At 53.9% G+C, this 27,681-nt stretch overlaps 6 protein-coding genes across 6 annotated transcripts; 3 read left to right on the top strand and 3 right to left on the bottom strand.

Moving 5' to 3' along the window:
* Positions 1-249: 249 nt before the first annotated feature.
* CMQ_319 (duf221 domain protein) lies at positions 250-4,542 on the top strand (the record flags this gene model as incomplete). The annotated part of the gene is made up of 4 exons (XM_014313692.1): positions 250-1,394; positions 1,522-1,825; positions 1,930-4,142; positions 4,290-4,542. The coding sequence occupies 4 exons, from the start codon at positions 250-252 to the stop codon at positions 4,540-4,542; spliced, it is 3,915 nt and encodes a 1,304-aa protein (XP_014169167.1).
* A 179-nt stretch (positions 4,543-4,721) lies between these two features.
* On the bottom strand, positions 4,722-5,192 carry CMQ_93 (DNA mismatch repair protein; the record flags this gene model as incomplete). Its single annotated transcript, XM_014314032.1, has 1 exon — positions 4,722-5,192. One exon carries the CDS (start codon positions 5,190-5,192, stop codon positions 4,722-4,724), a length of 471 nt encoding a protein of 156 aa, XP_014169507.1.
* Positions 5,193-5,250: 58 nt separating this feature from the next.
* On the bottom strand, positions 5,251-7,836 carry CMQ_240 (DNA mismatch repair protein; the record flags this gene model as incomplete). The annotated part of the gene is made up of 4 exons (XM_014313862.1): positions 5,251-5,790; positions 5,865-5,999; positions 6,937-7,206; positions 7,282-7,836. 4 exons carry the CDS (start codon positions 7,834-7,836, stop codon positions 5,251-5,253), a joined length of 1,500 nt encoding a protein of 499 aa, XP_014169337.1.
* Positions 7,837-14,397: 6,561 nt separating this feature from the next.
* CMQ_316 (sodium/calcium exchanger protein) lies at positions 14,398-16,926 on the bottom strand (the record flags this gene model as incomplete). The annotated part of the gene is made up of 5 exons (XM_014313938.1): positions 14,398-15,861; positions 16,040-16,147; positions 16,198-16,213; positions 16,350-16,842; positions 16,923-16,926. 5 exons carry the CDS (start codon positions 16,924-16,926, stop codon positions 14,398-14,400), a joined length of 2,085 nt encoding a protein of 694 aa, XP_014169413.1.
* Positions 16,927-17,890: 964 nt separating this feature from the next.
* CMQ_34 (WD repeat protein) lies at positions 17,891-19,619 on the top strand (the record flags this gene model as incomplete). The annotated part of the gene is made up of 2 exons (XM_014313973.1): positions 17,891-19,236; positions 19,367-19,619. The coding sequence occupies 2 exons, from the start codon at positions 17,891-17,893 to the stop codon at positions 19,617-19,619; spliced, it is 1,599 nt and encodes a 532-aa protein (XP_014169448.1).
* A 3,079-nt stretch (positions 19,620-22,698) lies between these two features.
* CMQ_198 (trehalose phosphate synthase subunit) lies at positions 22,699-25,728 on the top strand (the record flags this gene model as incomplete). The annotated part of the gene is made up of 4 exons (XM_014313820.1): positions 22,699-22,721; positions 22,916-24,893; positions 24,959-25,628; positions 25,688-25,728. 4 exons carry the CDS (start codon positions 22,699-22,701, stop codon positions 25,726-25,728), a joined length of 2,712 nt encoding a protein of 903 aa, XP_014169295.1.
* Positions 25,729-27,681: the final 1,953 nt, after the last annotated feature.

Genomic DNA, 27,681 nt, shown 5'->3' with positions numbered 1-27,681 from the left:
GTTCCTCCAGCATTCCGCTGCGCACAAGACAACATATCGGCCACCTCGGTCTTGGCGGCGCACTGCGACCGTTGGGCCGTCACAATGGCTGACAGGTGGCTGACGGGGTGAGACAGAGCTAGCTGAGGCCAGCCGGCTGCTTAGTATGGCCAAGACGCTGCGACAGCAAGCGGAAGACAACGGGTGAAAGCATCCTTTTCTGTCGTTGCTCACTCTTCCCACCACCACTAATCACACTCAACACGACCCATGGCTCCCGTCAACGTGGCCGTCTTCTCGGCCAAGCCGTACGACAAGAAGTACCTCAGGACCGCGCTGGCCCATCGCCAGGCGACGACCTCCAACGCAGGCGACGTCGCCCTGGCCTTTCACGACTTTGCCCTCAGCACCGACACGGTCCCGCTCGCACGCGGGGCCACGGCTGTGTGCGCGTTTGTCAACGACGGCCTGGGCGTGGCCGTGCTGGAGGCGCTGGCGGCCGAGGGTGTCGGGGCGGTGCTGCTGCGCTGCGCCGGCTACAACAACGTGGACCTGGCGGCAGCCGAGCGACTCGGCCTGTTTGTGGCCAGCGTGCCGAGCTACTCGCCCGAGGCCGTGGCCGAGTTCAGCGTGGCGCTGCTACAGACGCTCAACCGTCAGACACACCGGGCCTACAACCGCGTGCGCGAGGGCAACTTCAGCCTCGATGGCCTGCTCGGCCGCACGCTGCACGGCAAGACGGTCGGCATCGTCGGCGTCGGTCGCATCGGCATGGCTGCTGCCCGTATTCTTCGTTGTGGCTATGGCTGCCGCGTGCTGGCGTTTGATCCGCACGCAAGCGACGAGGCCCAGGCAGAGTTTGCGGCGTTGGCGGGGACAACCTCTGGAGAGAAGTCTGTCCAAGATTCTGTCGGAACCCCTGAGAACTCCGACAGCTCTAAAAACTCCCTCCTTCATCCAGCCACCCCCAACTTCCTCCCCTCCATCGCCGCCCTCCTCCCCCACTGCGACTTCATCAGTCTTCACTGTCCTCTCACCGAGTCGACCCGTCACCTGATCAACGCTGACGCCCTCGCCCACGCCAAACCCGGCGCCCTGCTCGTCAACACGTCCCGCGGTGGCCTCATTGACACCCGCGCCGTCATCGCCGCCCTCAAGGAACACCGCCTCGGCGGGCTCGCCCTCGACGTCTACGAGAGCGAGGGCAGCCTCTTCTACGACGATCACTCGGGCGACATCATCGACGACGACCAGCTCATGCGCCTCATGACCTTTCCCAACGTCATCGTCTGCGGCCACCAGGCCTTCTTTACCGAGGAAGCCCTCACCGAGATCGCCGCTGGTACCCTACAGAATCTCGACGACTTTCTGCTCGCACGGCCCTGCAAGAACGTTTTGGTCCGTGCCCACGTCCCGTACGTCCGGCAGGACTCCTTGCCAGTCAGAATTTAGGGGGAGGAGCAAGGACAAGCGAGGGGAGAACTAAGAGATATACTCCGTACTCTGTACGTAAAGCGCTATCAATACTCCGTACATGCGCAGACTACCCTGTAGCAGCATCACGTGGCTGAATCAAGTCGTACCGCCCCACTGTCCCGTGACCTGTGGCGTCAGCCACGCAACGTCACTGCCAAGGCAAAAGCTAAAATCGCCTTGTTTACGGGTCGATGCCCATTCTCAATCTAACATCGATGGACTGGACGCCCAATGCACGCACCGGACCATGGACTCCAACCAAACAGACGAGTGTCCCGGTGACATCTACGTCGCGCCCGGCAACAAGGACATTCAGGTGCAGCTGGTCATCTCGCTCGCCCTCGGTCTCTTTGGCTTCTTCTCCTTCTGCGTGAGTGGCAAGCTGTGTTGCCTGGAAGAGGCGGTCTCCGGCCTGGTGCCCAATTGGCATGTGCCGTGCTGTTGTTCTGACTTTTCGCCTCCGTCTCCACACAGATTCTCCGGCCACGATGGAAATCGCTGTACGCCGCCCGGCGGCAGACGGTCCACGCCTCGGCCGCGCTGCCCGTGCTGCCCGATTCGTTCTTCGGCTGGCTGCCGGTGCTGTATAACATCACCGAGGACCAGGTGCTGGCCTCGGCCGGTCTCGACGCCTTTGTCTTCCTGGCCTTTTTCAAGATGAGCCTGAAGCTGTTTACCGTCATGTTCTTCTTTGCCGCCGTCGTGCTGGAGCCGATCAACCGGCACTTTGTCGACGAGACGACGGCAGTCACAATGGTCACCTCGGCCGTCGACGACGACCCGGACGAGGACGACAGCTGGAACCGGGCCAAGGGTCACCTCTGGGCCTACCTCGTCTTCATCTACTTCTTTACCTTCCTGACCTACTACTTCATGAGCCGCGAGACCTTCCGCGTCATCAAGGTCCGCCAGGAGTACCTCGGCTCGCAGGCCACCGTGACCGACCGCACGTTCCGCCTGACCGGTATCCCCAAGGAGTTCCGGTCCGAGGACAAGATCAAGACCCTGGTCGAGAAGCTCGAGATTGGCCGCGTCGACAGCGTCACCGTGTGCCGCAAGTGGGGGGCCCTGGATGCCCTCGTGGCCGACCGCCGGCAGCTGCTGCAGACGCTGGAGGAGACCTGGGCTTCGTACCTGGCACAGAAGCCGGAACGTGCACCGGCTGGTGTGGTGCGGCGCGACGACGAGGAGGAGGGCCTACTGCCTGCCGACACAGACGCGCTGCTGAGCAACAGCGACGACAACGTCGAGAACCAGCCGCTGCTGCGCAAACGGCCGCAAGTACGGATCTGGTATGGCGTGATGCACCTGCAGAATCGCAAGACAGACGCGCTCGACTATTACGGCGAGAAGCTGCGGCTGCTGGACGAGCAGATCTGCGCGGCCCGGCGCCAGGAGTACGAGGCCACAGAGCTGGCCTTTGTCACGATGGACTCGGTGGCCGCCTGTCAGATGGCCATCCAGGCACTGCTGGACCCGCGACCAGGCGAGCTGCTGGCCCGCATGGCACCTTCACCGTCCGACATTATCTGGCCCAATACGTACGCCACCCGGACGCAGCGCAGGCTGCACGCATGGGCCATCACCATCTTCATCACGATCCTGTCGATTGTGTGGCTGGTGCCTGTGGCGTCGCTAGCCTCGCTGCTCAGCCTCTGCACCATCCAGAAGTGGGCACCGGCCCTGGCTCACATGCTGGCGCGACACGGCATCACCAAGGCGCTCGTGCAGACCGGCCTGCCCACCGCTGTCGTCTCGCTGCTCAATGTGGCCGTGCCGTACCTGTATGAGTTCCTCTCGTACCGCCAGGGCATGTTGAGCCGCGGCGACGTCGAGCTGTCGATCATCAGCAAGAACTTCTTCTTCACCTTCTTCAACATTTTCCTCGTCTTCACCGTTTTCGGCACGGCTACCGGCATTTGGGCCGTCCTTCGTGACAGCCTGCACGACACCACCTACATCGCCTACGCCCTCGCCCGCGAGGTCCAGCGCCTCAGCATTTTCTACCTCAACTTCATCATGCTGCAGAGCCTCGGTCTCTTCCCGTTGCGCCTACTCGAGTTCGGTTCCATCGCCCTCTACCCCATCGCCCGTCTAGCTGCCCGCACGCCCCGCGATCTTGCCCGCCTCGTCAACACGCCGCCGACCTTTTCCTACGGCTTCTACCTGCCGACCGCTATGCTCGTCTTCATCCTCTGCCTCGTCTACTCTGTCCTGCCGCGCGGCTTTCTCGGCCTCGCCCTTGGCTCCATCTACTTCGCTCTCGGCGCCCTCACGTACAAGTACCAGCTGCTCTACGCCATGGACCAGCCCCAGCACGCCACCGGAGGCGCCTGGCGCATCATCTGCTACCGCATCCTCCTCGGCCTCGCTGTCTTCCACCTCACCATGTCCGGCTATCTCGGCGCCAACAAGGCCTTTGTCCAGGCTACCCTCGTCATCCCGCTCTTCGTTTTCACCGTCTGGTACATGTACTACTTCCGCGCCCACTTTGAGCCGCTGACCCGCAATATCGCCCTGCTCAGCGTCCGCCGTGACGGCGATGCCTCCCCCCTCTCCGACGACGAACTGCACAGCGGCCTCGGCAACCTCACCTTTGCCCGTCGTCGCCGTCTGCGCCGCACCAGCACCCTCAACGACGCCCGCGACAAGAGCACCGGCTTTGTGAACCCAAGTCTGGTCGTTCCGTGAGTTTCCTCCTTTAGTTTATTCTTTCTTTTTTGTTTCGTTTGTTTTCTTCTTCTCTCCTTTTTCTTCCTCCCTCCCTCCCTCCCTCTTCTCTCCCTCTTTTCTCCCTCTTTTCTCCTTTCTTCCTTTCTCCGCTAATCATACAGCCTCGAACAACCTTGGATCTACCACGATCCTCCTCCCCTCATCCCCGTCTCAGACGACGACAGCAATGAGTCCCCTTTTGACAACTCCGACAGCCCCAATAGCCTCGACCCCCAGTCCGCCCCCAACACTGGACCCAGCGTCGTCCCTCCCGGTCGCACGCTTGACCGCAGCGCCTCAAGCTCCTTCAGCCTCGGCGACACCCACATCTGGCGCGACAACTTGGCCCCCGCGGACGAATCGGCCAGCCTTTGATCTGGAATCTTTATACGCACTGTCCCTTTGCACACAATCTGCTCGCGCAATCAGTCTAATCATCGTTATCTGTTCTGTGGCCTCAACTGTATCTAAACTATGCCGCCAGACCTTTGCTTCCCATATACCACATAGAATGCCATTTCACGTCTTCATAATATTCGTTCTTTGCCCTACTTTCAGTACGTCATCTCGCTATGCCTTTGTTCAAAATACTCCAGCTCGTCTTCAGCTGAATGGCCGTAGTCAATCTCGTCATCCCCGCTTCCTTCAAGCTCTTCAACATTTTCCGAGGCAAACATGTTTGACCAAAATTTATCGTTGACCTGTTGCAAATACCTCCATAACTCTTCATCGTCGGCCTGGCTGCGATGCCCCAATCTCAGCTGCCTCACAAGCTCCGTCACCAACTTTTGCCGTCTCGCCTCTTGTAGCTCGTGCTCGTCCGTACGATTTGCCCGCGCTTGTTGTCGGAGCTCGCCCGCAACAGACTCTGCCTTTGCGATAAAAGCGCCCGGAAACCCAATCGCCCGCGCGAGAGAAATGCCGTAGCTCTCCTCCCGCTCGGGCCCATCGTACACTCGATACAGCATCTTGGTAGTAGGAATATTGGCAGCTCCGCTTAGTCCCGCCTGTGTCTCTGTCTTCATGTGTCGGTTTGTGACCCCAATACGGCTTGCAAGGCCCTTTGCTAGAAACCCCAATCTGTCAGTAATCCTGGACACTGATGCGGTCGGACTCTGTCGGATTGTTACCCAGTTCAGAAAAGTGTGTCGCGAAATACACCGTTGCTCCGCTCTGAAGAAGGGCCTCTGATATAGCTGCTGCAATGGCCAACCCATCCCGCGTGCTCGTCGCCCTCCCAAGCTCGTCAACAAGCACAAGGCTTTTGTTGTTCACATTTCTGAAGTTTCCACCGACCTCCGTTAGTGCTCTATAACCCCTCGTCGTGTTCCTCGGCACTGTAACGAACCTCAAAATAAATGCCATCTCTCTCATCTCGACGGAAAATGTAGACAGGCTTGCCTCGAGTATATCATCTGTAGAGACCCGGGCGAAGAGACTGTGTAGTATTGGTAGTCGCGCCGTCTCTGCAGGAACAAAGCATCCTATCTGCGCCATAATATGAACCAAGGCAATCGCCCGGATATATGTGCTCTTGCCACTCATATTCTGTCCGGTGATAATCTGAAACCTGCTCTCTTCCGTGATGAAGTAGTCGTTTGGGACACAATTATTGACGCCATGCTGTTAATCAGTTAGGCCTCAAAAAATCGCTCTGCTGAAGCTTTGTGATGAATCGCCAGAAGTGTCTGACTTACAAAGTCAAGAATAGGATGTCGTACTTCGGTCAAACTAAACACCGTATCTTGAATCTCCGGTTGAACGTAATTGTAGATTCTGGCAAGGCTGGCAAACGATGCCAGCATGTCAACAAGTGCAATGCTCTCGCAGTACTTGTACAGAATATGAACATGCGGTCGAATGCTCAACAGTAATTGTTTGATCACTTCGTCACTTTCACTTATTGCTTCTTTGACTGCTCGATTTATCTGTTCATTGTATTGGACCAGCTTCAGAGTCTGACAGTCAATACTGTCTTTTGATCGAGTTTTGTTGATAAGGACTGCCGGGGGGCCGTGACGGCCAAAGTCCTTTGCTTGGACTCGCAAATAGAACCTTCGAGCGTCAGAGTACTTCAATGAGACCTTTACTCTGAGCTCTCCTTTGGGACGTATTAATGAGTGTCTATCACAATGGGCATAGTTTCGGCTCACCTTCGAGGTTTTTTGCATAGTCATGAGCCTTTCGTGTGAAGTCTTCGTAAAGTTTTCTCTGAATGTCCAGGCTAGCTGATACCTCATGCTGCAGTGATGTCAGTGTGTGCGCATCCGCTCTTAACTGTAGAACCTACTTTCACAGTGTGCACTCGCTGGTTTCGCAGCTCGAGAGGCTTTGTGGCATACGAAGCGTTGTGGTCAATAGTGCAGTCGATAAGCTGCATTATCTCCTCTGCCGGCTCAGGCCTGCAACTCTCACGGATTCCGACCAAAAGCTCAGAGCTTGCCTCTACCATCGACCGAAAAAAATCTGGCACAGCAACGAGAAACGTCTTCAGTCTGAGGATGTTGTTGACCGCCTGCTCGGATTCATACACAGATCCATCTTTTGGAAGAATGACCAACTAATGTAACCAATTAGGTCAGAAAAGAGAATTTATTCTTAAACTGGATGCCAGACATACCTTTGTAATCAATTGCTCAATATCACCGAGGGGTTTCAATACGCCAAGAGCTGGTAATCAGCTTGAGAGGCATATGTAGGAGCTGGAGGTGTTCATTTACCGGATTGTATTTCAAAGAACGAGTTGTCCTCCGTGGATAGTTCACCCACAGCTGCAAATCGTCGGGAAAGGATGCAGGATTGTGTTGATGGCTGAATTATGTTGTTCCTCAAAATTCGCGATCCCATCGGCGTCAGTGTCTTGTTCAAAAGACCAAAGAGGCAGTCTTTTGAGCGAGAATGCTGCGCATTCTCCAGAAGCTCCAAGGACTGGATTGTTGGGAGGCTGATCATCATCACGTTGGCTGGTGGTTGGTACTTGATTCGGACGGAATGCTTGTCAAAGGTAAAACCAAACTCGTCGTGGACATATTTCATAGCCTTGAATTGTCTTGTTAATCATGCTGCAGCCGGCAATTTTCACAAACAACTTTCTTGTCCCCATAGCTCTCTTACCGCGGAAAATGCACAAACGGCGTAATAGCTCTCCTCCAGGGCAAACTCAATTGCAGGAAGATCTAACTTGAAAGCCACGTCCTGGATACATTTCAATCCCGCAGCTTTGGACCAGTCCGTCTTGGGGGTGTGGACTATCGGTATACCGCGCATCTCTTCGTCAATATGGGAACGAAGAGCCAGTCCCGGATCGGTCGAGGTTATGACAGGCATTAAGATTGTAGAAGCCTCCATCATTTGAATCTTGTGAACTGTTTTCGGATAGAACTGTGTGTCACTTACGTCGGTGATGACCGCTTCCGCAATGGGGATGTTGATGAAGGCGAGGCCGATAGAGCGTCCTAAATTGTGTGAATCGCAAACGGCACAGATAACGCCGCGGTTCTCTTGTGGGCCGATGGAGAACGGCGGCCGTTGAGTCCCAACACTTTTGGATTGACCTTCAGAGGCCCCTGTTCGTCGCAATGTTGCATGCTGTCGAGATTTGGAAGATGTACCAAGCTGGCGCACGGACAGCTGTGGCGTATCCCCCGGGACAGGTGCCAACGAGTTCATACTGAGGATTCTCAACGGCAGATCGATGGAAGTCAAAATCAACGCAAGGGCAGAATGGGACAGTTAACTCACATCTTCGAAAAAGATGAAGCTTCGAGGAAGGTATAGCATGTCTATATGCGTGACAAATGCCAGTCTCTTTTTTCCCAAGTGGGAAAGCACGATGGGCTCAAACAGTTCAACTCTCATATCACATACCAGAAGACACTACGATAAATACAAGAGCAGATAGCGGACTTTCATAATGAATAGGCCCACGATCAAAAGAGTGTAAGGAAGAACGAACCATGCATGATAACAGACAGCACTAACGAGCAAGCAGAAGTGTAGAAAGCCAAACAGAGCACAAAAAAAGGACGGCAAGTACGAAGATTGCGAATTTGCTTTTCAAGCAAAAGAAAACAAAAGTATTGGGCTCAATCGGGGATCGAACCCGAGACCTCGCACATTTTACATTTTATGTAAAGGGAATTACCCGAAGCGCGAATCATACCACTAGACCATTGAGCCAATTTGACTTGTTGACGTTTTGCGGCAAGTCCTGATCATTAAGCCAATAAGAGAGTGGAGCTCAGTGTTGCAAAAGCCATAGGAAGCGTTCAGCGCATTGATCACATTTTGTCACAACTTAGCTAATGACAGGGGAAGGGGAAGGCACTGTATGGGTCTGCCTGCATGAAGGTGGTGATCTGCGTGTTGTACTAGGGAAGAAAAAGCTACATTACTGTCAAGCATTGGAATCCGCCACACTGTGGCCCTTCCGCCCCACTTGGCCGTACTGGCCTGTAATTGGTCAGAAGGCACAAAAGCGGGGCCTGACACTAGTATTAATACGGATCCCCAGAAGGGTCGCGATGTATCTATTTCTTCCTAAAGTACACAACACTCTTTCGCCCACACTAGACCCTATTCAGCCTCCTGCTCCTCACAGTGCATCACGTTATATGACCGCTACGTATAGCCTCCCTTAACCTTCACAGGTTATGAGCCCGGCCCAAGAGGACCGGGAGAAGCTGAACAAATAAACCGAAAAGCCTTTACGATACGCTTCGTGAAGCACCTAGTGCTTTGGGCACTGATCTGACGGACGAAAAGAACCTTGTCAAGATCACCAAGGTCATATTCATGACCTCGCCTGGCTGGAACAGAACTCCCAGTGGCAGACTAAGCAGCAGACCTCTGATCGTTGAATCAGAATCAGACGCTGAGTCCGAATCAAGCATCGGAAGCAGCATTCACGTGGCTAACGAAAATAGCATTCACGGGGCTGAGCTTGACGAAGACACTCCAAACAACGAAAACGACGCTGGTGGTGAAGAACCTGATCAGCAGTCACGAACCTCTGAATCTTTTCACGATCCAGAACCAAAACCCGAATCTCCTACCATGTCACAAGCCAGTGCAGCGGCGCCTGATCCGATTCAGGTCGACCCGACATGCATCAAGCTGTTCGTAAGCCACTGCTCGAAGCAAGTGCCAACGCTTACCAGCGGCGCAGACTGGAATGAATGGGAGAAGAACGTATTTAAAGGCCTTAGCCTGCTAGGCATTGACGATTTTACTACTGTTAGGCAGATGGCTACCAACAACCGTCAATCGATCAAATACGCCGTAACCCTACGGGTTGACGACGGCTTGCTTAAGCAGACTGAAGGAAATGACATTGAGATCATTTACGAAACGCTCAAACAGCTCCTAAAACCACAGGAAGCTGATCTGGCCATTGATTATGGCACCAAATTTCAGACAACGATGCGCTGGTACGATAGCGAAAAGATGGAGGACTTCTTCACCAGAATCGAAGAAATCATTCGCGGCTACGATACCTATGTCGAGCCGCTTACGGGCAAGCAAAAGGCCGTGAATCTGATTAGCTGCATCTGCAGAAAGTTCCCTGCCCTAAACGCAGAAGTGCTTGACCTTTGGCGAAGCAGATGGACCACTATAGCCAACAACGAAGTCTACGCAGCGGTAAAGCTTTTCGTCACCAACCGCTGCAAGGAGCGGACGTTTGCTGCACCAAACGCCAAAAGCGGCAACAGCAGCAGCACCAGCACTAACAAGATTAAAACCGAAAACAAGACAACCAGGGAAAAAGACGGCAGTCGTGGCACCAAAAACCCGAAAACTAAGGCTCCTAGCAAACGCCAAGAGGGCGCGAAATGCACGCACTGCGATCGCACCGGGCATACAATCACTGAATGCTGGAAGAAGAACCCAGAGCTTCGCCCTGAGTGGGCCTCTGGAGGCAAAACCAGCAACATGTTGGAGAAAGAACCCTCTGGCAAAGCAGTCAGCTTCATGACTAACGTCCGGTTCAGACCCACGGACGAGGTGCTCGCGTTCATGCTGGCACCCGATTTCGGTGCAGTCACGATCACCGATGACCTGCAGGAAGCGGTGAACGTGGACCCCTGCCATGGGTCACACAACAGCATCGTTACCACGGATGACGATAGCTGCGCGCCAGATGCGCGAACGAATTGCGAAGGCCTAGATCTGTGCCCCCAACCAACGGAGGGTTATGCCTACTATGCCCCCTTCCACAACTTTCATGGTAGCCACACAGACGACTGGCTGTTTGACACAGGAGGTGATATTCATATCACCAACAACCCTGGTTGGTTCGAACCTGGTACAGAGCACACCGCCACGATCACGATTCACACCGGTGGTGGCCCTGTTATCACTAAGTCTGCGGGCCAAGTGGTGCTCCAGATGATAGGACCAGACGGCACGGCACACAGAGCGACCTTGAACCACGTTTTCTTGGTACCAGGCTTCCCCTTAAACATTATGTCTGGCCTGCGCTTCTACAAGGCGGGCAATTACATCAACGGCACCAAGCTGGTGGCCGCAGATGGGGCAGCCTTTTGCCAATTCGACATCGAAAAGACTGGCTTCTCCGTGCCAATTCAGAACAAGCCTCCTCCCGCGCAGGGGGAGAGTCAAAAGGAGATGAATTGCGCGGCTCAGGAATTTCACCAAGACTCCGTTCGGGATGCTAAGACTGATCCCGAATTTGACGAATTTGACCCAAAAGCTATGCGCAGTCTCTGAGCGAGCGCCAGAAACTGCGCCTTATTCATCAAAGGATGGGTCACCCGTCTTGGAGGGCGCTCAAAGAGACGTTGAAGCAGGTAGAAGGAGGGCTTGTGAAGCCAGAAAACGTCACAGAAAACACTGAGCCAGTTTGCACCCCCTGCGAACTAGCAAAGGCTAAGCACTTCAAGCCAAAAGACAGACGCGAAATTCATGCACAGAGACCAGGAGAGGTATATCACGTTGACCTGGGCCAATTCAAGCAAGTTGGCTACGACGGGTCAAGGTATATCACCGTCATTAAGGATGAATTCACGGGTTTGATCGAAGTGCTAGTGCACAAAAAGAAAACAGAAGCACCGCCCGCGATCAAAGCGGTGCTCGAAAGAAACGCAAATGAACTAGGCTACAAGCCTGTTCGAATTCACCTCGACAACGGCACAGACATCGCCATCACGGCCATCGAGCGCTACTGCGTGCCAAGAGGCATTAGGGTGATCCCTAGCCCTCCGTACGACTCAGCTGAGAACGGAGGAGCTGAGAGGGCAGTCAAGGAGGTCATCATTCGCACCAGAATGCTTCATCTCCAAGGTCGTATCCCCCCCATGCTCTGGCCAGAAGTCTGCAAGTCGGCAACCTACATTCGAAACCATGTGGCCAACTTCAGAGGGGAGGTGCCAATTGTCCAGTGGCGACGTAACAACGGTCGAAAGAAGGACGAAAACTTCGTACTAGACGTCTCTCACTTGCGCACAATTGGCTCCAGAGCCGTGATTCGAAAACCTGAACAAGTCATCCAGAAGGCAGGCGATTCAAAGCTTGAACCACGAGGCGAAGAGGCCATGCTTGTGGGCTTTGAAGGGACTCACCTATACAGGTGTTGGGCCATCCTCCGCAGTAAGCTCGTCGTTACGAAAGACGTGCATATATTCGAAGAAATCGTGGAAGACGTGGATTTGATCAAATCCTGGCCCAAGGGAGTCTGGCGCCGCACCAAGAAGGTGACGATCGATCAGAAAACGCAGGACCACGACGTCTTCATCCCAGAACCTGACTCTGACGTCGAGGGGGAGCCTGATCCAGACGATGATCCGGATAATATCTTCGATCTGGAAGACTTTGAGGAGCCCTTGCGGGACCAAGCTGGCATCCCGAATCGACCTTGGGAGATCGTCACAATCTCAGATCTGACTCCTATTCACGAACGCGCAGTGCTGCCTCAGGCCGCGCGCAATCTGATGGAAGTGGGCAGCGCAGACCTTGCACAGCGCGCACCAAGTGCGCACAACACAGAAAAAGATAAGCCAACTGTGAAGGAGGCGCTGTCAGGAAGCAAGTCAGATCAATGGCGTGAGGCCATGTTCAGGGAGATAGACAGCTTGATCGCAAGAGGCGTCTTCAAGTTTGTGGACCAACCAAAAAGCAGGAAGACGATCACTAGCAGGTGGGTGCTGCAGCAAAAGCGAGGACCGAATCGAGAAGAGATAAAGAAGAAGGCGAGGCTGGTAGCCAGAGGCTTTCAGCAGAGGCAGGGCCTCGACTATAACGAAACCTTCGCATCGACTTCTCGATCAGACTCCTGGCGCATGCTTGTGGCACTAGCTGTCCAGTTTGACTGGACCCTGCGTCAATTCGACGTGATCGCTGCCTACCTGTACGGACTGCTGGACGAAGATATCTTTATGGAACAAGGAGAACTGTTTCAGCAGTACTTCGAACAAAAACCCGAAGTGGCACGCCGGCTTGACTGGGCGCCAAATCGCGTTATTTGGCTACAACGAGCGTTGTACGGCTTAAAGCAAGCCGGCCACGTCTGGCAGAAGAAGCTGCGCGAAACCATGGCATCAGCAGGGCTTAGGCCCTTCATGACAAACCCTGCCACGTATCACGGCAAAGGCGTGACCGTGGTAACGCACGTTGACGATGCCCTCTATGGAGGAGCCGAAACTGACGTCGCTTCGTTCGAACTCAGTATGCGTCAGTTGCTAGAGACAGAAATGACACCAACGCCCGAATGGTTACTGGGCGTCGAGATCGGGATCACCACCACAGAGGGGGGTACTCAGATCAGCCTCTCCCAGTCGGCGTACATTCGCGACCTCCTCGAATGCGAGGGCATGAACGAATCGCACCCTGTTGCGACCCCGATCACCAGTCTGGTGACTCCTGACGAGCATGAGCCCCTGGCAGACAGCTTTCGATATCAGCACGTGAACGGCAAGCTGATCTACGCTGGTGTGATGACGAGACCAGACATCTCCTTCACTGTACACCAGCACTCAAAGGTGATGAAATCACCCAGGGAAACGCATGCCAAGTCAGCCAAGCGATCGCTTCGCTACCTGCGAGGCAAGGAGGACTACGCGATAGTCTACCGCCGTCAGAAGCCCCCTCCGAAGGGGCACATTTGCGTTGAAGGGTGGGTTGATGCGTCCTGGGCCGACGATCCAGTTGATCGTCACTCCACGTACGGCTTTGTCTTCAGGATTTCAGGAGGGCCGGTCTCTTGGAGAGCCAAGAAGCTCCCGACCGTCAGCACCTCCACCTGTGAAGCTGAATACGGCGCCGCCTACTACGCAACAACGCAGGCCCGCTGGATCGAGCAATTCATGCTCGAAATGGGCCTCCAAGCCGACATCCAGATGTTCGTGGACAACACCTCCGCGATCAGCATCACGAAGAAGCCTGAATTCAGAGAGCGTTCGAAGCACTTCGACGTCAAGTGGCACTACTTTCGTGAAAGCGTACTAGGCGGCTTGTTGACGGTACGGTACGTAAAGTCTGAGGATCAGATCGCTGATATCATGACGAAGGCGCTGCCTAAGGCAGCGTTCGAGAGGCTGTTGCCTCGCTTGATGGGCTGGCAGCCGTGAAAAGGGCTGCCGAGGATGATTTCAGTGCATCGCGGTGCGCCTACGTGGCGTATTCAGGGGGAGTGTCAAGCATTGGAATCCGCCACACTGTGGCCCTTCCGCCCCACTTGGCCGTACTGGCCTGTAATTGGTCAGAAGGCACAAAAGCGGGGCCTGACACTAGTATTAATACGGATCCCCAGAAGGGTCGCGATGTATCTATTTCTTCCTAAAGTACACAACACTCTTTCGCCCACACTAGACCCTATTCAGCCTCCTGCTCCTCACAGTGCATCACGTTATATGACCGCTACGTATAGCCTCCCTTAACCTTCACAATTACACTGATTCTGTGGCGCAGAGATTTCACTGGGGCTATTCCCCACGTTTCTCTATTCTGGCCAATCAGAACGCGCAGGGCCAACCCTAGCCGGAAAACGCACAGTGTGCTCCATTCCCGCACTCAACACATTTTAGCATTTCTTCGTCTCTCTCAATTTTTACTCCGTACAGCGTACGGAGTACATTCAGTGTGTATTATTTCGTTATCTCTGTTGTAAACTCCATACAAGACTGGAATTATTACCACCTCAATTACCGAAGAACAACAATCGTAGCAGCTTGCGCCAACATTCATTACCTCCATGACTTAAATTGTCCCACACTCTTACGAGCCGCCGCCCAGCGCGTTGGCTGCATCAGAGTTGGGGTAGAAGAAGGATACAACCGCTATTATGACATAAGCAGCGCATAGCAGGGCACCTTCCAAGTAGTTGCTGCGGCCATCGAGAACAAGGAAGTTGACGATGAAAGCCGAGACAAACATGCTGACCGTCTCAAACAGGGTAAAATACAGGCTCATATCCTTGTCTAAGATCCAGCCGAGAATGACGACGATCGGCGTAACAAACAAGGCGATCTGAATCGACGAGCCCAAGGCAACTGACATGGCCAGATCCATTTTGTTCCGCATCGCTACAGTGACTCCGGTGACGTGCTCGGCAGCATTGCCCACGATGGGCAGGATGATCAGGCCAATAAAGGCTTCTGATAATCCGGACTCGTCGCTCACCAGATCATCGATAGAGCCCACCATGAACTCTGCGCAGAGAGCAACCAGGCCGGTAGACACAAGCAGTAACACAACTGCAGTAGTTCGAGAAATGTCTTCCTCTTCTTCTCCTTCTTCACCGGCCAGAACAGTCTTTGGCGTCCTATTGACAATGATGGGGACAATTGGCGGAAACGAGCCCGGGCCAGCATTGTGGCTGCGATTGTCGGCAGGGTAGGAGGCCGTGCGCCGCAGATGCGGCTGTGGAATCGCTGTCCTGGCATGAGATGTGTTGGCCGTAGATAGGTCCTGGACGCCATCTTCGCCTTGTGGTTGCGAACTGAAAACAGTGACCGATAGCGTCTTTGACAGAGTAGAGGGGCTTGCAAGAGTGAGCAGAGAGAAAGGTTTTGAACGCGGTTCAGTTTGTGCTTCAGTATTCGGACCCAGAGCGAAGTCCACACGGCGGACCTGGCTTTCGTTGGTGGGCGGATTGGTAGACGTGCTAGAAATGATGGTATCTGGTATAGGCTTGGCTGTGTTGCGCTTCTCCTTCTTATGTTTCAGCTTCCGTTTGTGGCGAGTGGTTTTCTCCGGCTCGTTGTCCCCTTCGTCGTCCGCAACGTCAACGTCGGCTGTAGGATGCTGACTCTCGTCCGTGATAGAACTGAAAGGCTCAGCGGCTGTCTCGCCTAATGGCACAATGGGAGTTGGCGATATAGGCGATGTTGCGGACTCGTCAGTGGACGCTGATCGCATGTGAATCTTGTTTCTGCCCTTTTTGATGACTCGCTTAATGCGACGCGCAGTTCCTTGGGATTGGTCGGAATCCGAGTCAGAGCTGGATGAGGAAGATTCGGAGCTTGATGAAGAGTTGAAATAGCCAGCGGCAGGTCCCGGCAGAGATTCACGTTGGATGGTCTCCAGCGGTGTCGACTCGTACATGTAGGCATGCGAGTTGAGCTGAAAGACCAAATATAGCAGGTAGACCAGCAACAGCACAACGCTTGTTCCTCGGCTAACCTTGACGACCTTGATATCAGCTTTGGCGGTGTTGCTGAAGGATGCGTGAAAGGCAGTCTAACATTCGTTAGTGAAATTGCAGGGCAGCGGCTGATCAAGAGTGCCCATACAGGAAGCAATAAGCTGCTGACGCTCAAGCTGAGCAGACATGCACTCATCTGGGTAACAGTGCTATTATATATCTAACGGTATGTCAGAGAGTAGCTATTTCCATGCGAGCAAGAAAACTTCTCACCTGCTCTCGGTATCGAAGGCCACCGAGAAGGAAGCACATGCCGAGAATCAGGAGCAGATTGGCCAGGATCGAGCCAACCAGCGATGCCTGGACAATGCGAATTTCATTCTGATAGGTTAGCGATAAGAATAACATGAGAATCAACAGCGACAGCTTACCTTCACAAGAGCGATGCTGTAGATATTCAATACTTGTTAGACCACCGCTGACGATAGCAAAATACGAAGAAAAGGGCTTATGCCTTACATGCTGCCAAACTGTTAGCCGGTGAATTTATGTGGACAAAACATCCAAGGGGCCAAGGACATACAAGATGATTAATTCCACCGCATTACCAAAGGTAACGTTCATCAATGCGCCTATGGTATCACCCATGCGCTTGGCCACGCTCTCAGTCGCGTGACTGAGCAGGCCCGCAAGCGGAATAATGGCGATGGCATTCATGGCAAAGATGATTCCCGCCGACAAGTTGGCAAAGTGTGCAGCGATACCGATGGGAATGAAGACGAGGAGGACATTGATGATGCTGGAGCAGAGGATGTCCTTTGCCGTGACAAAAAACCTCACGGAAACGCCTGGCTTCGCTGTCGGTGGCTTCTCACCGACATTTTCAGCCACAGATACTTCAACCGCGTCATTTTGGATCACAGGTGCGTTGACGGTGTCGTCTCCAGGCCTGGAGGAGTTGGAAGTTGTACGGGGAGCTTGGTTTGGTCTTGTCCGTGTGGCTGCGGCGCGACGACTCTCGGCAACAAGAGGCTCGGGGCCATGAGCTTTCTGGTGAGCCCAGGTACGGATACGGTCTGATTGGTGGTGCTCAACCAAACGGTCAGCGACATTGAAGAATTGTAGAGATGGGAAAATGGGGGAGAGAAAGACATACGCATCTCGATGAGAAGAACAATTCACAGTTCAGACGCGTCGAGAATGCGTCTGCTTTTGCTTATGTGACGGTGAAGCTGGTGTTGCTTGAGAATACAGACACGCCCCGTTTTTGTAGGCGGTTGACGATGCGCTCGTTGTTTTTAGCACAATTGGGAACCTTGCATAAAAAGCGAATGCGCCTCGTGACGCAATCAAAAGAGGCGACAATGAGGTGAAATGCAAAACCAGGGACGTAAGCCGCGTGAACGAGTCATACGCTAAGAAACTCTTAGAACTACGGTGGATTTGGAGGCCTGTGGCCTGTGGACCTGCCAGTTCAGGTGCCAAGGCGTGAAAAAAACGCAGGGAATGTTTCGACATTGTTTTCATTTCTGGGTTATTGCCTCCAGCATACGCGACCGCTTGGACGTAGGAGTTACCTTTTATCTTACATAGTAAAAACCTTACAAGACGGCCGGCACTCAAGATCGCGATCGTCTGCTGCAGGCACGTCGAAGCAAGCTTATTGAACAAATGCAACCAGGCATGAGAAGGCTTAGCGTCAAGGGTTACGTCCACTGGGGAACAGTGGGGCTAGCAGCTGGGACGTGTCGCTGTTCCCGACAGCCACAGCAAAGTGGATTTCCCGACACCGCCTTATGGAATACTATGTATGGCATCTCCCTGTTTTGTCCTGTTTTTAAAAATCTTGGACGCCGCCATCAGTCATCATGGAACTGCGGCGTAAGCGATTAGTGGCGCGGCGCAGCCCAGCGCCACTGGTCTGAAATTTGCTCTGCACAGCGTACTCCGTCCTTTTAATGTACAAAATTGCAGCGGGGTAGCGGCAAGATAAGATAAGGGCGATAAGAATCGATAAGAAAAAAAGTTGGTGAAGACTTCGTTTCGCTTTGCGTGCCTCCTCATCTTTGCTCTACCCGTTATTCCGTTCGCCTACATCCCTCCTCCCCGTCTCCTCACAACAAAATGGCGACCCTCGTGCCGCCACCGCCGAAGCGGCAACGCCGCGAGCATATAGAGCGCACCAAAGTGCAGCAGGACATTACGGCGAACCTGCCGCCCGACAATGGCTCGTTCAAGGCCCGTTTTGTCGATGCAGACGGCAAGCAGATGGCGGACGTGATCGAGGTCAACATGGCGGACGCGACGGAGAAGAACGTGTCTCTGCTGCTGAACACGCTTCTGGGCCGCGACAGTGATGAGTTTCAGCCGTACCGGTTCCGCATCCACATTCCGGGCAGCGAGCCGCCAGTGATAGTGGACCAGTACCCGGCCGATCTGTACGGGCTGCTGCGGGCGCACGGGATCGAGAACCCGTTTGAGACGACTGTGACGCTGGCGGCCGAGCCGCAGGCGGTTTTCCGCGTGCAGAGCGTGACGCGGCTGGCGCACCGGATCCCGGGACACGGGCAGCCGATCCTGTGCGTATCCTTCAGCCCGGCAGGCCGGGGCCGCTGGCTGGCCACCGGCTCGGGCGACAGCACGGCGCGTATATGGGACACGGACACGGGCACGCCGCGGCACACGCTGAAGCAGCACCGCGGCTGGGTGTTGGCCGTGGCTTGGTCGCCCGACGGCAGTCGGCTAGCCACGTGCAGCATGGACGGTACGGTGATCGTGTGGGACCCCGAGACGGGCAAGCCGGCCGGCAAGGAGCTGACAGGTCATTCGAAGCCCGTCTTGGCTGTGGCTTGGGAGCCGCTGCACCTGGTCAACAGCACCGGCGACCGCAGCAGCGACTACGATGCCAACGGCCCCGGGCCCCAGCTGGCCAGCGCCAGCAAAGACGGCACCGTGCGCGTGTGGGCGGCCAACACCGGCCGATGCCAGTACGTGCTGTCGGGACATCGCGGCAGCGTCAGCTGCGTCAAATGGGGTGGCACCGGCCTCCTCTACAGCGCGTCCCACGACAAGACGGTGCGGGTGTGGAATGCCCGCCTCGGCACCCTCGTGCACGAGCTCAAGGCACATGCCCACTGGGTCAACCATCTGGCCCTCTCGACTGACTTCGTCCTGCGCACCGGCTACTTTGACCACACGGGCGTCGTGCCGCCCACCGACGAGGCCAAGCGCGCAAAGGCTCGTGAGCGCTTCGAGAAGGCCGCCACCATCAACGGCGCCCTGCGCGAGCGCCTCGCTTCTGCCTCGGACGACTTCACCATGTACCTCTGGGACCCCATGCACCAGGCCACCAAACCCGTTACCCGCATGGTCGGCCACCAAAAGGCCATCAACCACGTCACCTTCTCGCCCGATGGACTTTTTGTCGCAAGCTCTGGCTGGGACAATCACACCAAGATATGGCGCGCAAAGTGAGTATGACTGTTTTTTTTTCCTTCTCCTTTTTCCTTTACCTCTTCTAGTTCCTACCCAGTTCTCGTCTACCCCTCTTCGGTCTTCCGTTTTCCTTCCTTTTTACATACCCCGCAACTAACTTTCCAGGGACGGCTCTTTTGTGAGCACATTACGAGGCCACGTTGCGCCGGTTTACCAGTGCTCCTGGTCTGCCGACTCGCGGCTGTTGGTCACAGCATCCAAAGATGCCACGGTAAAAGTGTGGAATGTGCGGGCAGCGAAGCTGGCAGCGGATCTGCCGCACCACGAGGACGAGGTCTACGCAGTGGAGTGGAGTCCGGATGGCCAGCGTGTTGCCAGCGGCGGCAAGGATAAGGCCGTTCGGCTTTGGAGAAACTGAAGAAGAAGAAAAAGAAACGACCGATAGCACGGAAAATGGCAAATGGAGAAAATGGGAACAGCGAAAAGGGGGGACCGGGAGGTAATTCGTTAGGAAACAGGTATGAGAAGCTTATGATACGACCACAGCCACTTGGAACTGCCTGTTTTTATCACTAGAGTCAGCAGGTCATGCCATTGCACCAGACGTGTAGATGATAGAGCGAATGGACATATGCAACCTTTTTTTTTTCTTTCGAAGCGGATGCGTGCCAGCGCCAGCATACAGACGGCAGTTCGGCAGCTCGCCAAACCGTGCATGCTGCACAGAAGTGGTGGGGCAACGGTGCATCCTATTTGCGGCACAAAGGCGAATAGCAGGCAATACGAAATACTCCGTATGGGCCAAGGGAAGGAACGGGGGAAAATGTCGGCTTTTAAACGGGCCGACAGCGCTGCAGCCTGCTATACCCAAATCGCAGCTAGATGAAAAAGGCAGGCCGAAGACACGGCAAGACAGGATTTGATTGCCGCACTCTGAAGAACGAGAATCTTGGTTTCCCGTTGCCAGCAGACGCCATGCTGCCAGGACGAAGATAGCGGCATGGAGGCGAAGTGGCACTCGCACGTATCGCCCATGTGGCAGACGCATACTGGATCGGTTCACATTGCAGTATGTAAGATACTGCTCACCGGGTCCTGTCTGCTCGTATGTATTACCGAGTACTTTTGCTGGTATCTGGCCAGGACCCCCGGCTTATCGGGCCGGGCCCTTAGCTAGGCAACAGTTAGTGAGACACAAAGGCCATCTCGTTTCTCCAGTGCACTCGCAAAGTTGTTGTCTCTTGGCCATCGGAAGTTCTCGGGTCCGACTCCACCTTGCATTTGGAGTGAGTAGCTGACGACCCATTTGTACTCCGTACGGGTAGCATTTTCGAAAGACGGTATCTAAACAAAACGATGCATAGCAACAAGGTCACCTTGCGAAATCGCGAGGTCCGGCTGCCCGGTCCCGCTTCGTAAAAGGTGGGACATCTTCCTCCAAGAGTTACATAGTATGCCGCTTGCCGTCCTCGCCCGTCCGCCCTCTTCCTCTTCGTCCTGCCCGGGACGTGTTCTCCTATCGCTAGCCACGAGGGTTGGCCTCCCTTGCTCACTGGCCAGGATTCTCACCCAATGCGGGCGAACAGACGAAGTGGCTGCCGCTTGCAGCAGCGGGGAACAAGGCTGCTTAGGCTTAGGCACTCTATTTTCGGCATGCACACATTCGACACCCAGAGGCGGGAAAAATAGTATGCCATACCAGAAGCGGCATGCAAAGGCGTGCGTTCTGGCTCGTTGGAATGCTCGTTGAATTTTATTTTTGTGGCGCACCTCGCTCTTCGCGGCTACATGCCTCTTCGTAGTTCAAGGTCCGAAGTTGCCGATCTGCTCTAACACTTCAGATCGCAAGCACGGAAAATGCGTGATGCCTGCTTGGCGCTAGGCTGGTTAGTGTCTGTTACAAAGTCATCGCTGTGGAGGGCTCATCGCGATGCATCCGTCACCACGGCTATTTCATCGAGCGAAGAATGGACGCACATAGACGACCAGGCACGTAGCCCTCTGATGTCGACCACTCATCTTCGTCCTGCTCCCTCTCGCAGCCATCGACCCTCGCTTCCCCGCGATGGTGGGTGGGCCCGCTCTGTATTCCGGGGAATTGTCGAGCATCATGCGCCTCGGTGATGAGCCAGACAAGCCACCGGTCTCCTCCAATGAGAAGGAATCCGGCTCCCAAGCCCTTGATGGCCCGGCTTCTCCACACACTTCCTACGGAGTGCATCGTATCAACGTCTTCTGACTCCGTGAGCCAGCGCGGCACGGCAACAAATTAGCCATTCAGAGATGTCGGAGGCATGCAAGAAAGGTTTTATTTGTCACAGCGAGAAATTAAGGAATTGTGTGACGGGTCCATTTGCCTCTTTTGCTTTGCAGCCCATATCGCCGAGGTGAACGCACTTTGACGGGGTGCGATGTTTGCCATTTCCTGCCCTGGCTCTATCTAGTGAGGGGAAACTGAGGACACGTGAAACTGTGCCGCATCTCCTCTTTACCAAGCTTCAGCCACGCCACGGACATGAGCAGTGCGTCATTGGACAAAGTCGACAACTGACAATATCGTATGCCGTCGGCAGCCTACAATAATATTAATAGGCCTCCTCCCAAATAGGACACAAAGGCTGTCTGCAAGCAAGTACTTAGTCTGGGCACCCTGCCTCCTTCCTCAAGCTCCGTTGATCCATCTGGCCATGCCTCATTGATCTTTCCACTTATCTCCTGTTTGCACTTTCGTCATCGCTGGCTCTCACCCTACCTAGGCCCTAAGACGTCATCAATTCTCTCTTCCTGCCTCACCAGCCCCTCTTTCCTCTAACTGCCACGCAACTACAGCAACTGCTTCGTCCATTCCCTCCTGTCCATCCACGTGTAACCTGATCGTGACGTGCCGTCTCAGTGACAGGCAGTTGCTACAAGTACGAGCACAACACATCTGTGGCCTGCCGAACGTTGCAGCGACCTGTCTTGTTACGCTAGCGCCTGAGCTGGTTACCTGGGTCGCACTCCCTTGTTCCGAAAAGGGTCATAAACCCCTCCTGAAACAGTACGGCCGCAGCTTCCTTGCACGCATTCGCCCCTGTCCGTGCTTCTCGGCCCAGAAACTTCAAGAAACGAGAACTAAAGAAACAGAGGGGCCGGAAATTTCTATTCCTTTCCATCCTTCCGCTGTCGCAAAACACATTCACGAACGTTCGAGACGACACGCCATCGTCGTCACCGGTCTTGTTCCCTCTTGTCTATTACCCCCCAGTTTTGCTACACATAGGAGTGAGTGACGGACTCGACCTGTGCATTTCGCTACTGCATTTCAGCCCGACTGCAAGAAAATCGGCTGGATAATTAAGTTTTTATGGAAACTCCACCAACATTGCACGCACGCCCCCACTTTTCCTCCGTCGCTCTCCCGCGATAATCCGCGATAGGGCCTCGAAGAAAAAGTCAACCTTCATCGCCCTCGAGTTGTTACTGCCTAGGCTGCATCCTTCTTACCAACAGCAATCATGACTGTCTTCATTGCTTCCTTGTAAGTCATACCGCAGAACACCCCTCTTACCCCCTCCCTGTGTTGTCTAGTAGACTCGTCTACCGGTTTGCTTCTTCTGGCAAGCAACTGCGTCGAGACTCTGACGTCATTACTGAAAAATAAAAACGCAAACCATCCCGACATATCCCAACAGGTTGCTGACAAAGCTGACATGTACTGCGCTCTCTACCCAGATTTCTCCCCAAGACGGTGCACTTTGACCTTCCCGGCACACCGCCTCCAGAGGAGGAGAGGACAACAGCCGACAAGTCGTCCAAGAAGAGACCTACTTTTGAACGGCAACCGAGCTTGTTCAATCGGCAGGCCGACATAACACCTCCCGACACCCCAGTTGCCGAGCGGATTTTCCACCCTTTCTCGAGCGACAGCGGTGACCGTGTCATCTTGCCGCTCACATCGAGCGCTACACCGGCTGACAGGGGCTCTCCGGCCTGGGGAGCCCGACGAGATCAGCCCAAATCTCGCGCAAGCTCACCCCCACCAGTCTGCCTCGACATCGACACCGACGATGAGCACATCAACGAGAAAGCAAAGGAACTTCGCCGCCAGGGCGTGAACCAGCCCCGCTCTGCTTTGCGAAGCGAGAGCCATGACCGGGTGTTCTCTGCTGCACACTGGCGTATTGTCAATGCAGACCAGGGCAACGGCGGCCTGCGCAATGCTACAGAGGCTGCTTCTCGAGAGGGAAAGCTCGCTGATTATACTTGGGTCGGCACTCTGGGCATGCCTACCGATGCTTTGGAGGGCACCCAGCAGAAGCAGGACATCGAGGACAGACTTGCCGCCGAGCACGATATGCTGACCGTCTGGTGCTCCGACAAGGACTTTGATGGCCACTACGTTCACTTTTGCAAACAAATTCTCTGGCCCGTCTTCCACTACCAGATTCCGGATGGTCCGAAGAGCAAAGCATACGAAGATCATTCATGGAAGTATTACGAAAACGTCAACCGGGCCTTTGCCGACACCATCGTTAAGAACTGGAAGCGCGGCGATGTGGTTTGGGTGCACGACTACCACTTGCTGTTGTTGCCCGCCATGATCCGCCAGCGTCTTCCAGATGCGAAAATCGGCTTTTTCTTGCACGTGGCGTTCCCCTCCAGCGAGATCTTCCGCTGTCTCGCTGTCCGCACACAGTTGCTCGAAGGCATGCTTGGCGCTAGTCTTGTCGGCTTCCAGATCCCCGAGTATACGCGTCACTTCTTGCAGACTTGCAGCCGCCTCCTGAATGCCGAAGCCACAGCTGACGGCGTGCAGCTCGAAGATCGCTTTGTTGATGTCATTCACATGCCGATTGGAATTGATCCCGTCGCCTTGAATGCGCACCGGGAGGAGGAAGGCGTCAAGTCTTGGCTTGAGATACTGCGCGAAAAGTACAAGGGGAAGAAGCTGATCGTGGCTCGAGACAAGCTTGACCACATCCGAGGCGTTCGCCAAAAGCTCCTTTCTTACGAACTGTTTCTCAACCTGAACCCAGAATGGCGCGGAAAGGTGGTTCTGCTTCAGGTCGCGCTTTCCACCAGCGAGAGGAACGAGCTCGATGCTGCCGTGTCCGACATTGTCACCCGCGTAAACTCGTCGTGGGCAAACCTGGCTTACCAGCCAGTTGTCTATTTGAAGCAGGACATTGACTATGACCAGTACCTCGCGCTCCTGACTGATGCCGATGCATTGATGATCACTAGCCAGCGCGAAGGCATGAACCTGACGTCCCACGAATACGTCTTCTGCCAGGACGGCAAGAACTTTGAAAAGAAGCACGGCAGCCTCATCCTGTCCGAGTTCACCGGAACCTCCGGCCTCTTCAAAGGTGCTGAGCTGGCCGTCAATCCATGGGATTACCGTGCTTGCGCGGATGCCATCAAAAAGGCACTGGAGATGCCGGAAGGAGAGAAGAATGACAGATGGTGCCGGCTTTACAAGGCCGTGCTCCGCCACACAGGCTCGCACTGGTTTACCGAGTTTCTGTCCCGTCTCGACCACGTGTATGATGAGCAGCACCGCCGAGACCAGACTTCCGTGCCGCGGCTTTCCGTAAACACGCTTTTGCAACAATACAAGCGATCGAAACACCGCCTCTTCATTCTGGACTACGAAGATACACTCGTCAGCTGGGGACCAGTGGACAAGATTATTCCCGTGAACCCTCAGGTAGGCTACGATCTTTCTTTTACTGGTTCAGGCACTCGTTTATTCTGAGAGCTAACATTGGATAGCGCACGCTTGACGTCCTCAACGACCTGGTCCTGGACAGTAGAAATACCATTTATGTCATGTCTGGCCGGAGCGAGAAAGAACTTGACCGCCTCTTCCGAACGGTTCCGAATCTTGGGCTCATTGCGGAGAACGGCTGCTTCCTCAAGGACTGTGGGAGCACCAAATGGGTTCAGATGGCCGACAATGACCAGATCCGAACCTGGAAGGAATCAGTCAAGCACATCCTGACGTACTACAAGGAGCGCACCCCGGGCGCCGAGATCGAAGAGCGACGTTGCTCTTTGATTTTCCGCTATAAGTCCGCCGAAGACTCTGAGTCGGCGATGCGGCATGCTGCCGAGTGTGCTGCACATATCAACGATGCTTGCGAGGAGCAGCGCGTCCATGCCATCCCTCTTGATGGGTCCATTCTTGTAGAGCCGATTGACTGGACGAAGGGAACTGCGGCGGAAAAAATCCACCAAGATCTCTGCAAAAAAACGCTCCCTGTCGAACATGACAAGGGCCCGGTCGACTTTCTCATGGTCGTTGGTGACGGCCGGGACGACGAAAAGGTGTTCAGATGGGCAAACCAGCTTGGCAAAGACCAGACAGTCAAGGAAGTGGCCACGGTCAGCCTGGGAAGCAGAAGCACAGAAGCTGCTGCCACTTTGACCCAAGGCGTCAACGGTAAGGATCTATTTGCCATAAAATTGTTGCACTGGATGTCCGACTAACGTGGGATACAGGTGTTCTCATCCTGTTGCAGAAACTTGCTGCTACCGCATAAGCTGACATCGAATCCTGTTTTGTGTTCCTCATCTTCCCTTGCTTTATCATCTATCTCATGATTCCCCACCCCGTATTTCTTTACAAACACAGCGTGCCTCTCCCCTCTACATTTTACATTCGGTTGTGTTTTTTCCTTTTCGTTTAGCATTTATCACTGGAAAGAGGCAACATAAAAAGAAGATTTCATGTTGTAGAATAGAATACACTACGATTTGTGCTGGGGTTGCAACCAACCAAACATTCACATGACCGTCAAGCTCGGGTCCTAGCAATGGGTAAGGAGAGGCGAAATTTGTGCGAATGCAAAAGTACATAGGATACGAATTTGTTGATTGGATTAGTTCGTGTAATGCTTTTGTGAAATCGCTCGTGCATAGTGGCACTCTGCCACGGCGGAAAGAGAAGACTCATAGCCACTGCTGTCCTGACTAACGATCAATGGGTTTGGAAAAAGATGTGTGGCAATCGTACCTTCTCTCTTTCGGTAGTTTTCTCCAAGAAGCCTGGCGTAATTTTCTCGAGTATGAAAGAGCTATCCTGATTTTCTCAGCCGCAGTCCTTCAAAACTTCTGGCAGTTACGCTTCACCGAAGCTTCTTTCCCAGCCCTCCTTATCAGACCCATTTCTTATTTCGAATTCCTCTCCATCATGCCTTCCAAGGAGAGCCCCAACTCAATGAGTCTGCTGGATTTGGGCCCGGCCATAAAATCATGTCAGGATACAACGAGTCCGTGCTACGACAGAAGAAGAAACCAACCCCAACAAGATTAGTAAAGCGACGCCGAGTATCCGCCCACCACCCACCATTGAGGAGTTGGCCAAACTTTCGGTCATGTATGTGGAAAGCTATCCTTTCATGGAATCATTAAAAGGCTATTCTATGATAATTTTCAAGTATATTAGCGACAAGACGCCTGTGCCGGAATGGGATGCAATGCTCTGGCTATATACAACGGATGTCGCCCGCTTGATGAGAGACGGTATCTACTGGGACGAACATAATATATGCCGAGAATATGGTTGTCTCGTGTCAAACACTAGATGGAGTCCTACACAAGACTCCAGAAAGGAGAACTGGTGTGTACGTCAATACCTTATGACAGACCTATCCGAAGAATGTCAATGGACAGCCTGTCTACTTGTCGGAGCGCCATACACTCCTCCTCACAGTACACTTCAGGACTTCCGCATCTCGCAGCTAAAAGACGAGGCACTGAATTGGTGTCATGCCAAGAACAAGAACAAAAACAGTTGCTACTGATACAATGCCTCAGCCCCTGATCAAAACATGAACGCCATTTATGACGACATGCCTCTGAGCGGAAGGTGGCCTTGGCCAAAGGGTCAAACGCCAAAGGAAGTAGGGCTACAATGTGAAAAAGGCAACAACGACGACGATATAAGCATCATAAACGGAGACATTTCGGAGAAAGGCGCTCTTCCGCGCCAGTTTGTTTGATTTACTGCTGGTCTTGCTTGCCGTTTATTATGCAGCCACCGCAGATAGAGCTTCAGTCGAGGGAAAGAGTCACTGGTCGGTGCTCCTTTCTGTCCCATGGTCGTCTGGTTTGTCCTTTGGTCTTTCCGGCTGTTTTCTTCAGTCGTTCCTTCTAGTTCGCAACGTGCAGGATGCTTTAGTCCTTCCTGTTGTTTTCTTCAATCGTTCTTTCTAGTTCGCAACGGGCAAAAAGTTTTTGGCTGGGAAGGAGCGGCAGAGGTGTCAAAGTTAGCCATATGGGAGAACCATATCATCAGAAAAATCTCACGATCGTTTGCAATCTTTCTCTCTTTTGTTCTTCAGAGCCGGAACAGACATTTTATTTTATTTTAGAAAAAATAAGACTATGGCATCTTTTTACAAGTGAGACAAATCCCTATACAACTGGCCCTCCTCTACAGACGAAATTCTGACATTGCAGCACCCCCCTCTTTGTATGGGGGGGTGAGGTCC

Source organism: Grosmannia clavigera, assembly GCF_000143105.1.
Source record: "Grosmannia clavigera kw1407 unplaced genomic scaffold GCSC_179, whole genome shotgun sequence".
NCBI lineage: Eukaryota > Fungi > Ascomycota > Sordariomycetes > Ophiostomatales > Ophiostomataceae > Leptographium > Leptographium clavigerum.
This window is presented reverse-complemented; position numbering and strand designations above follow the sequence as displayed.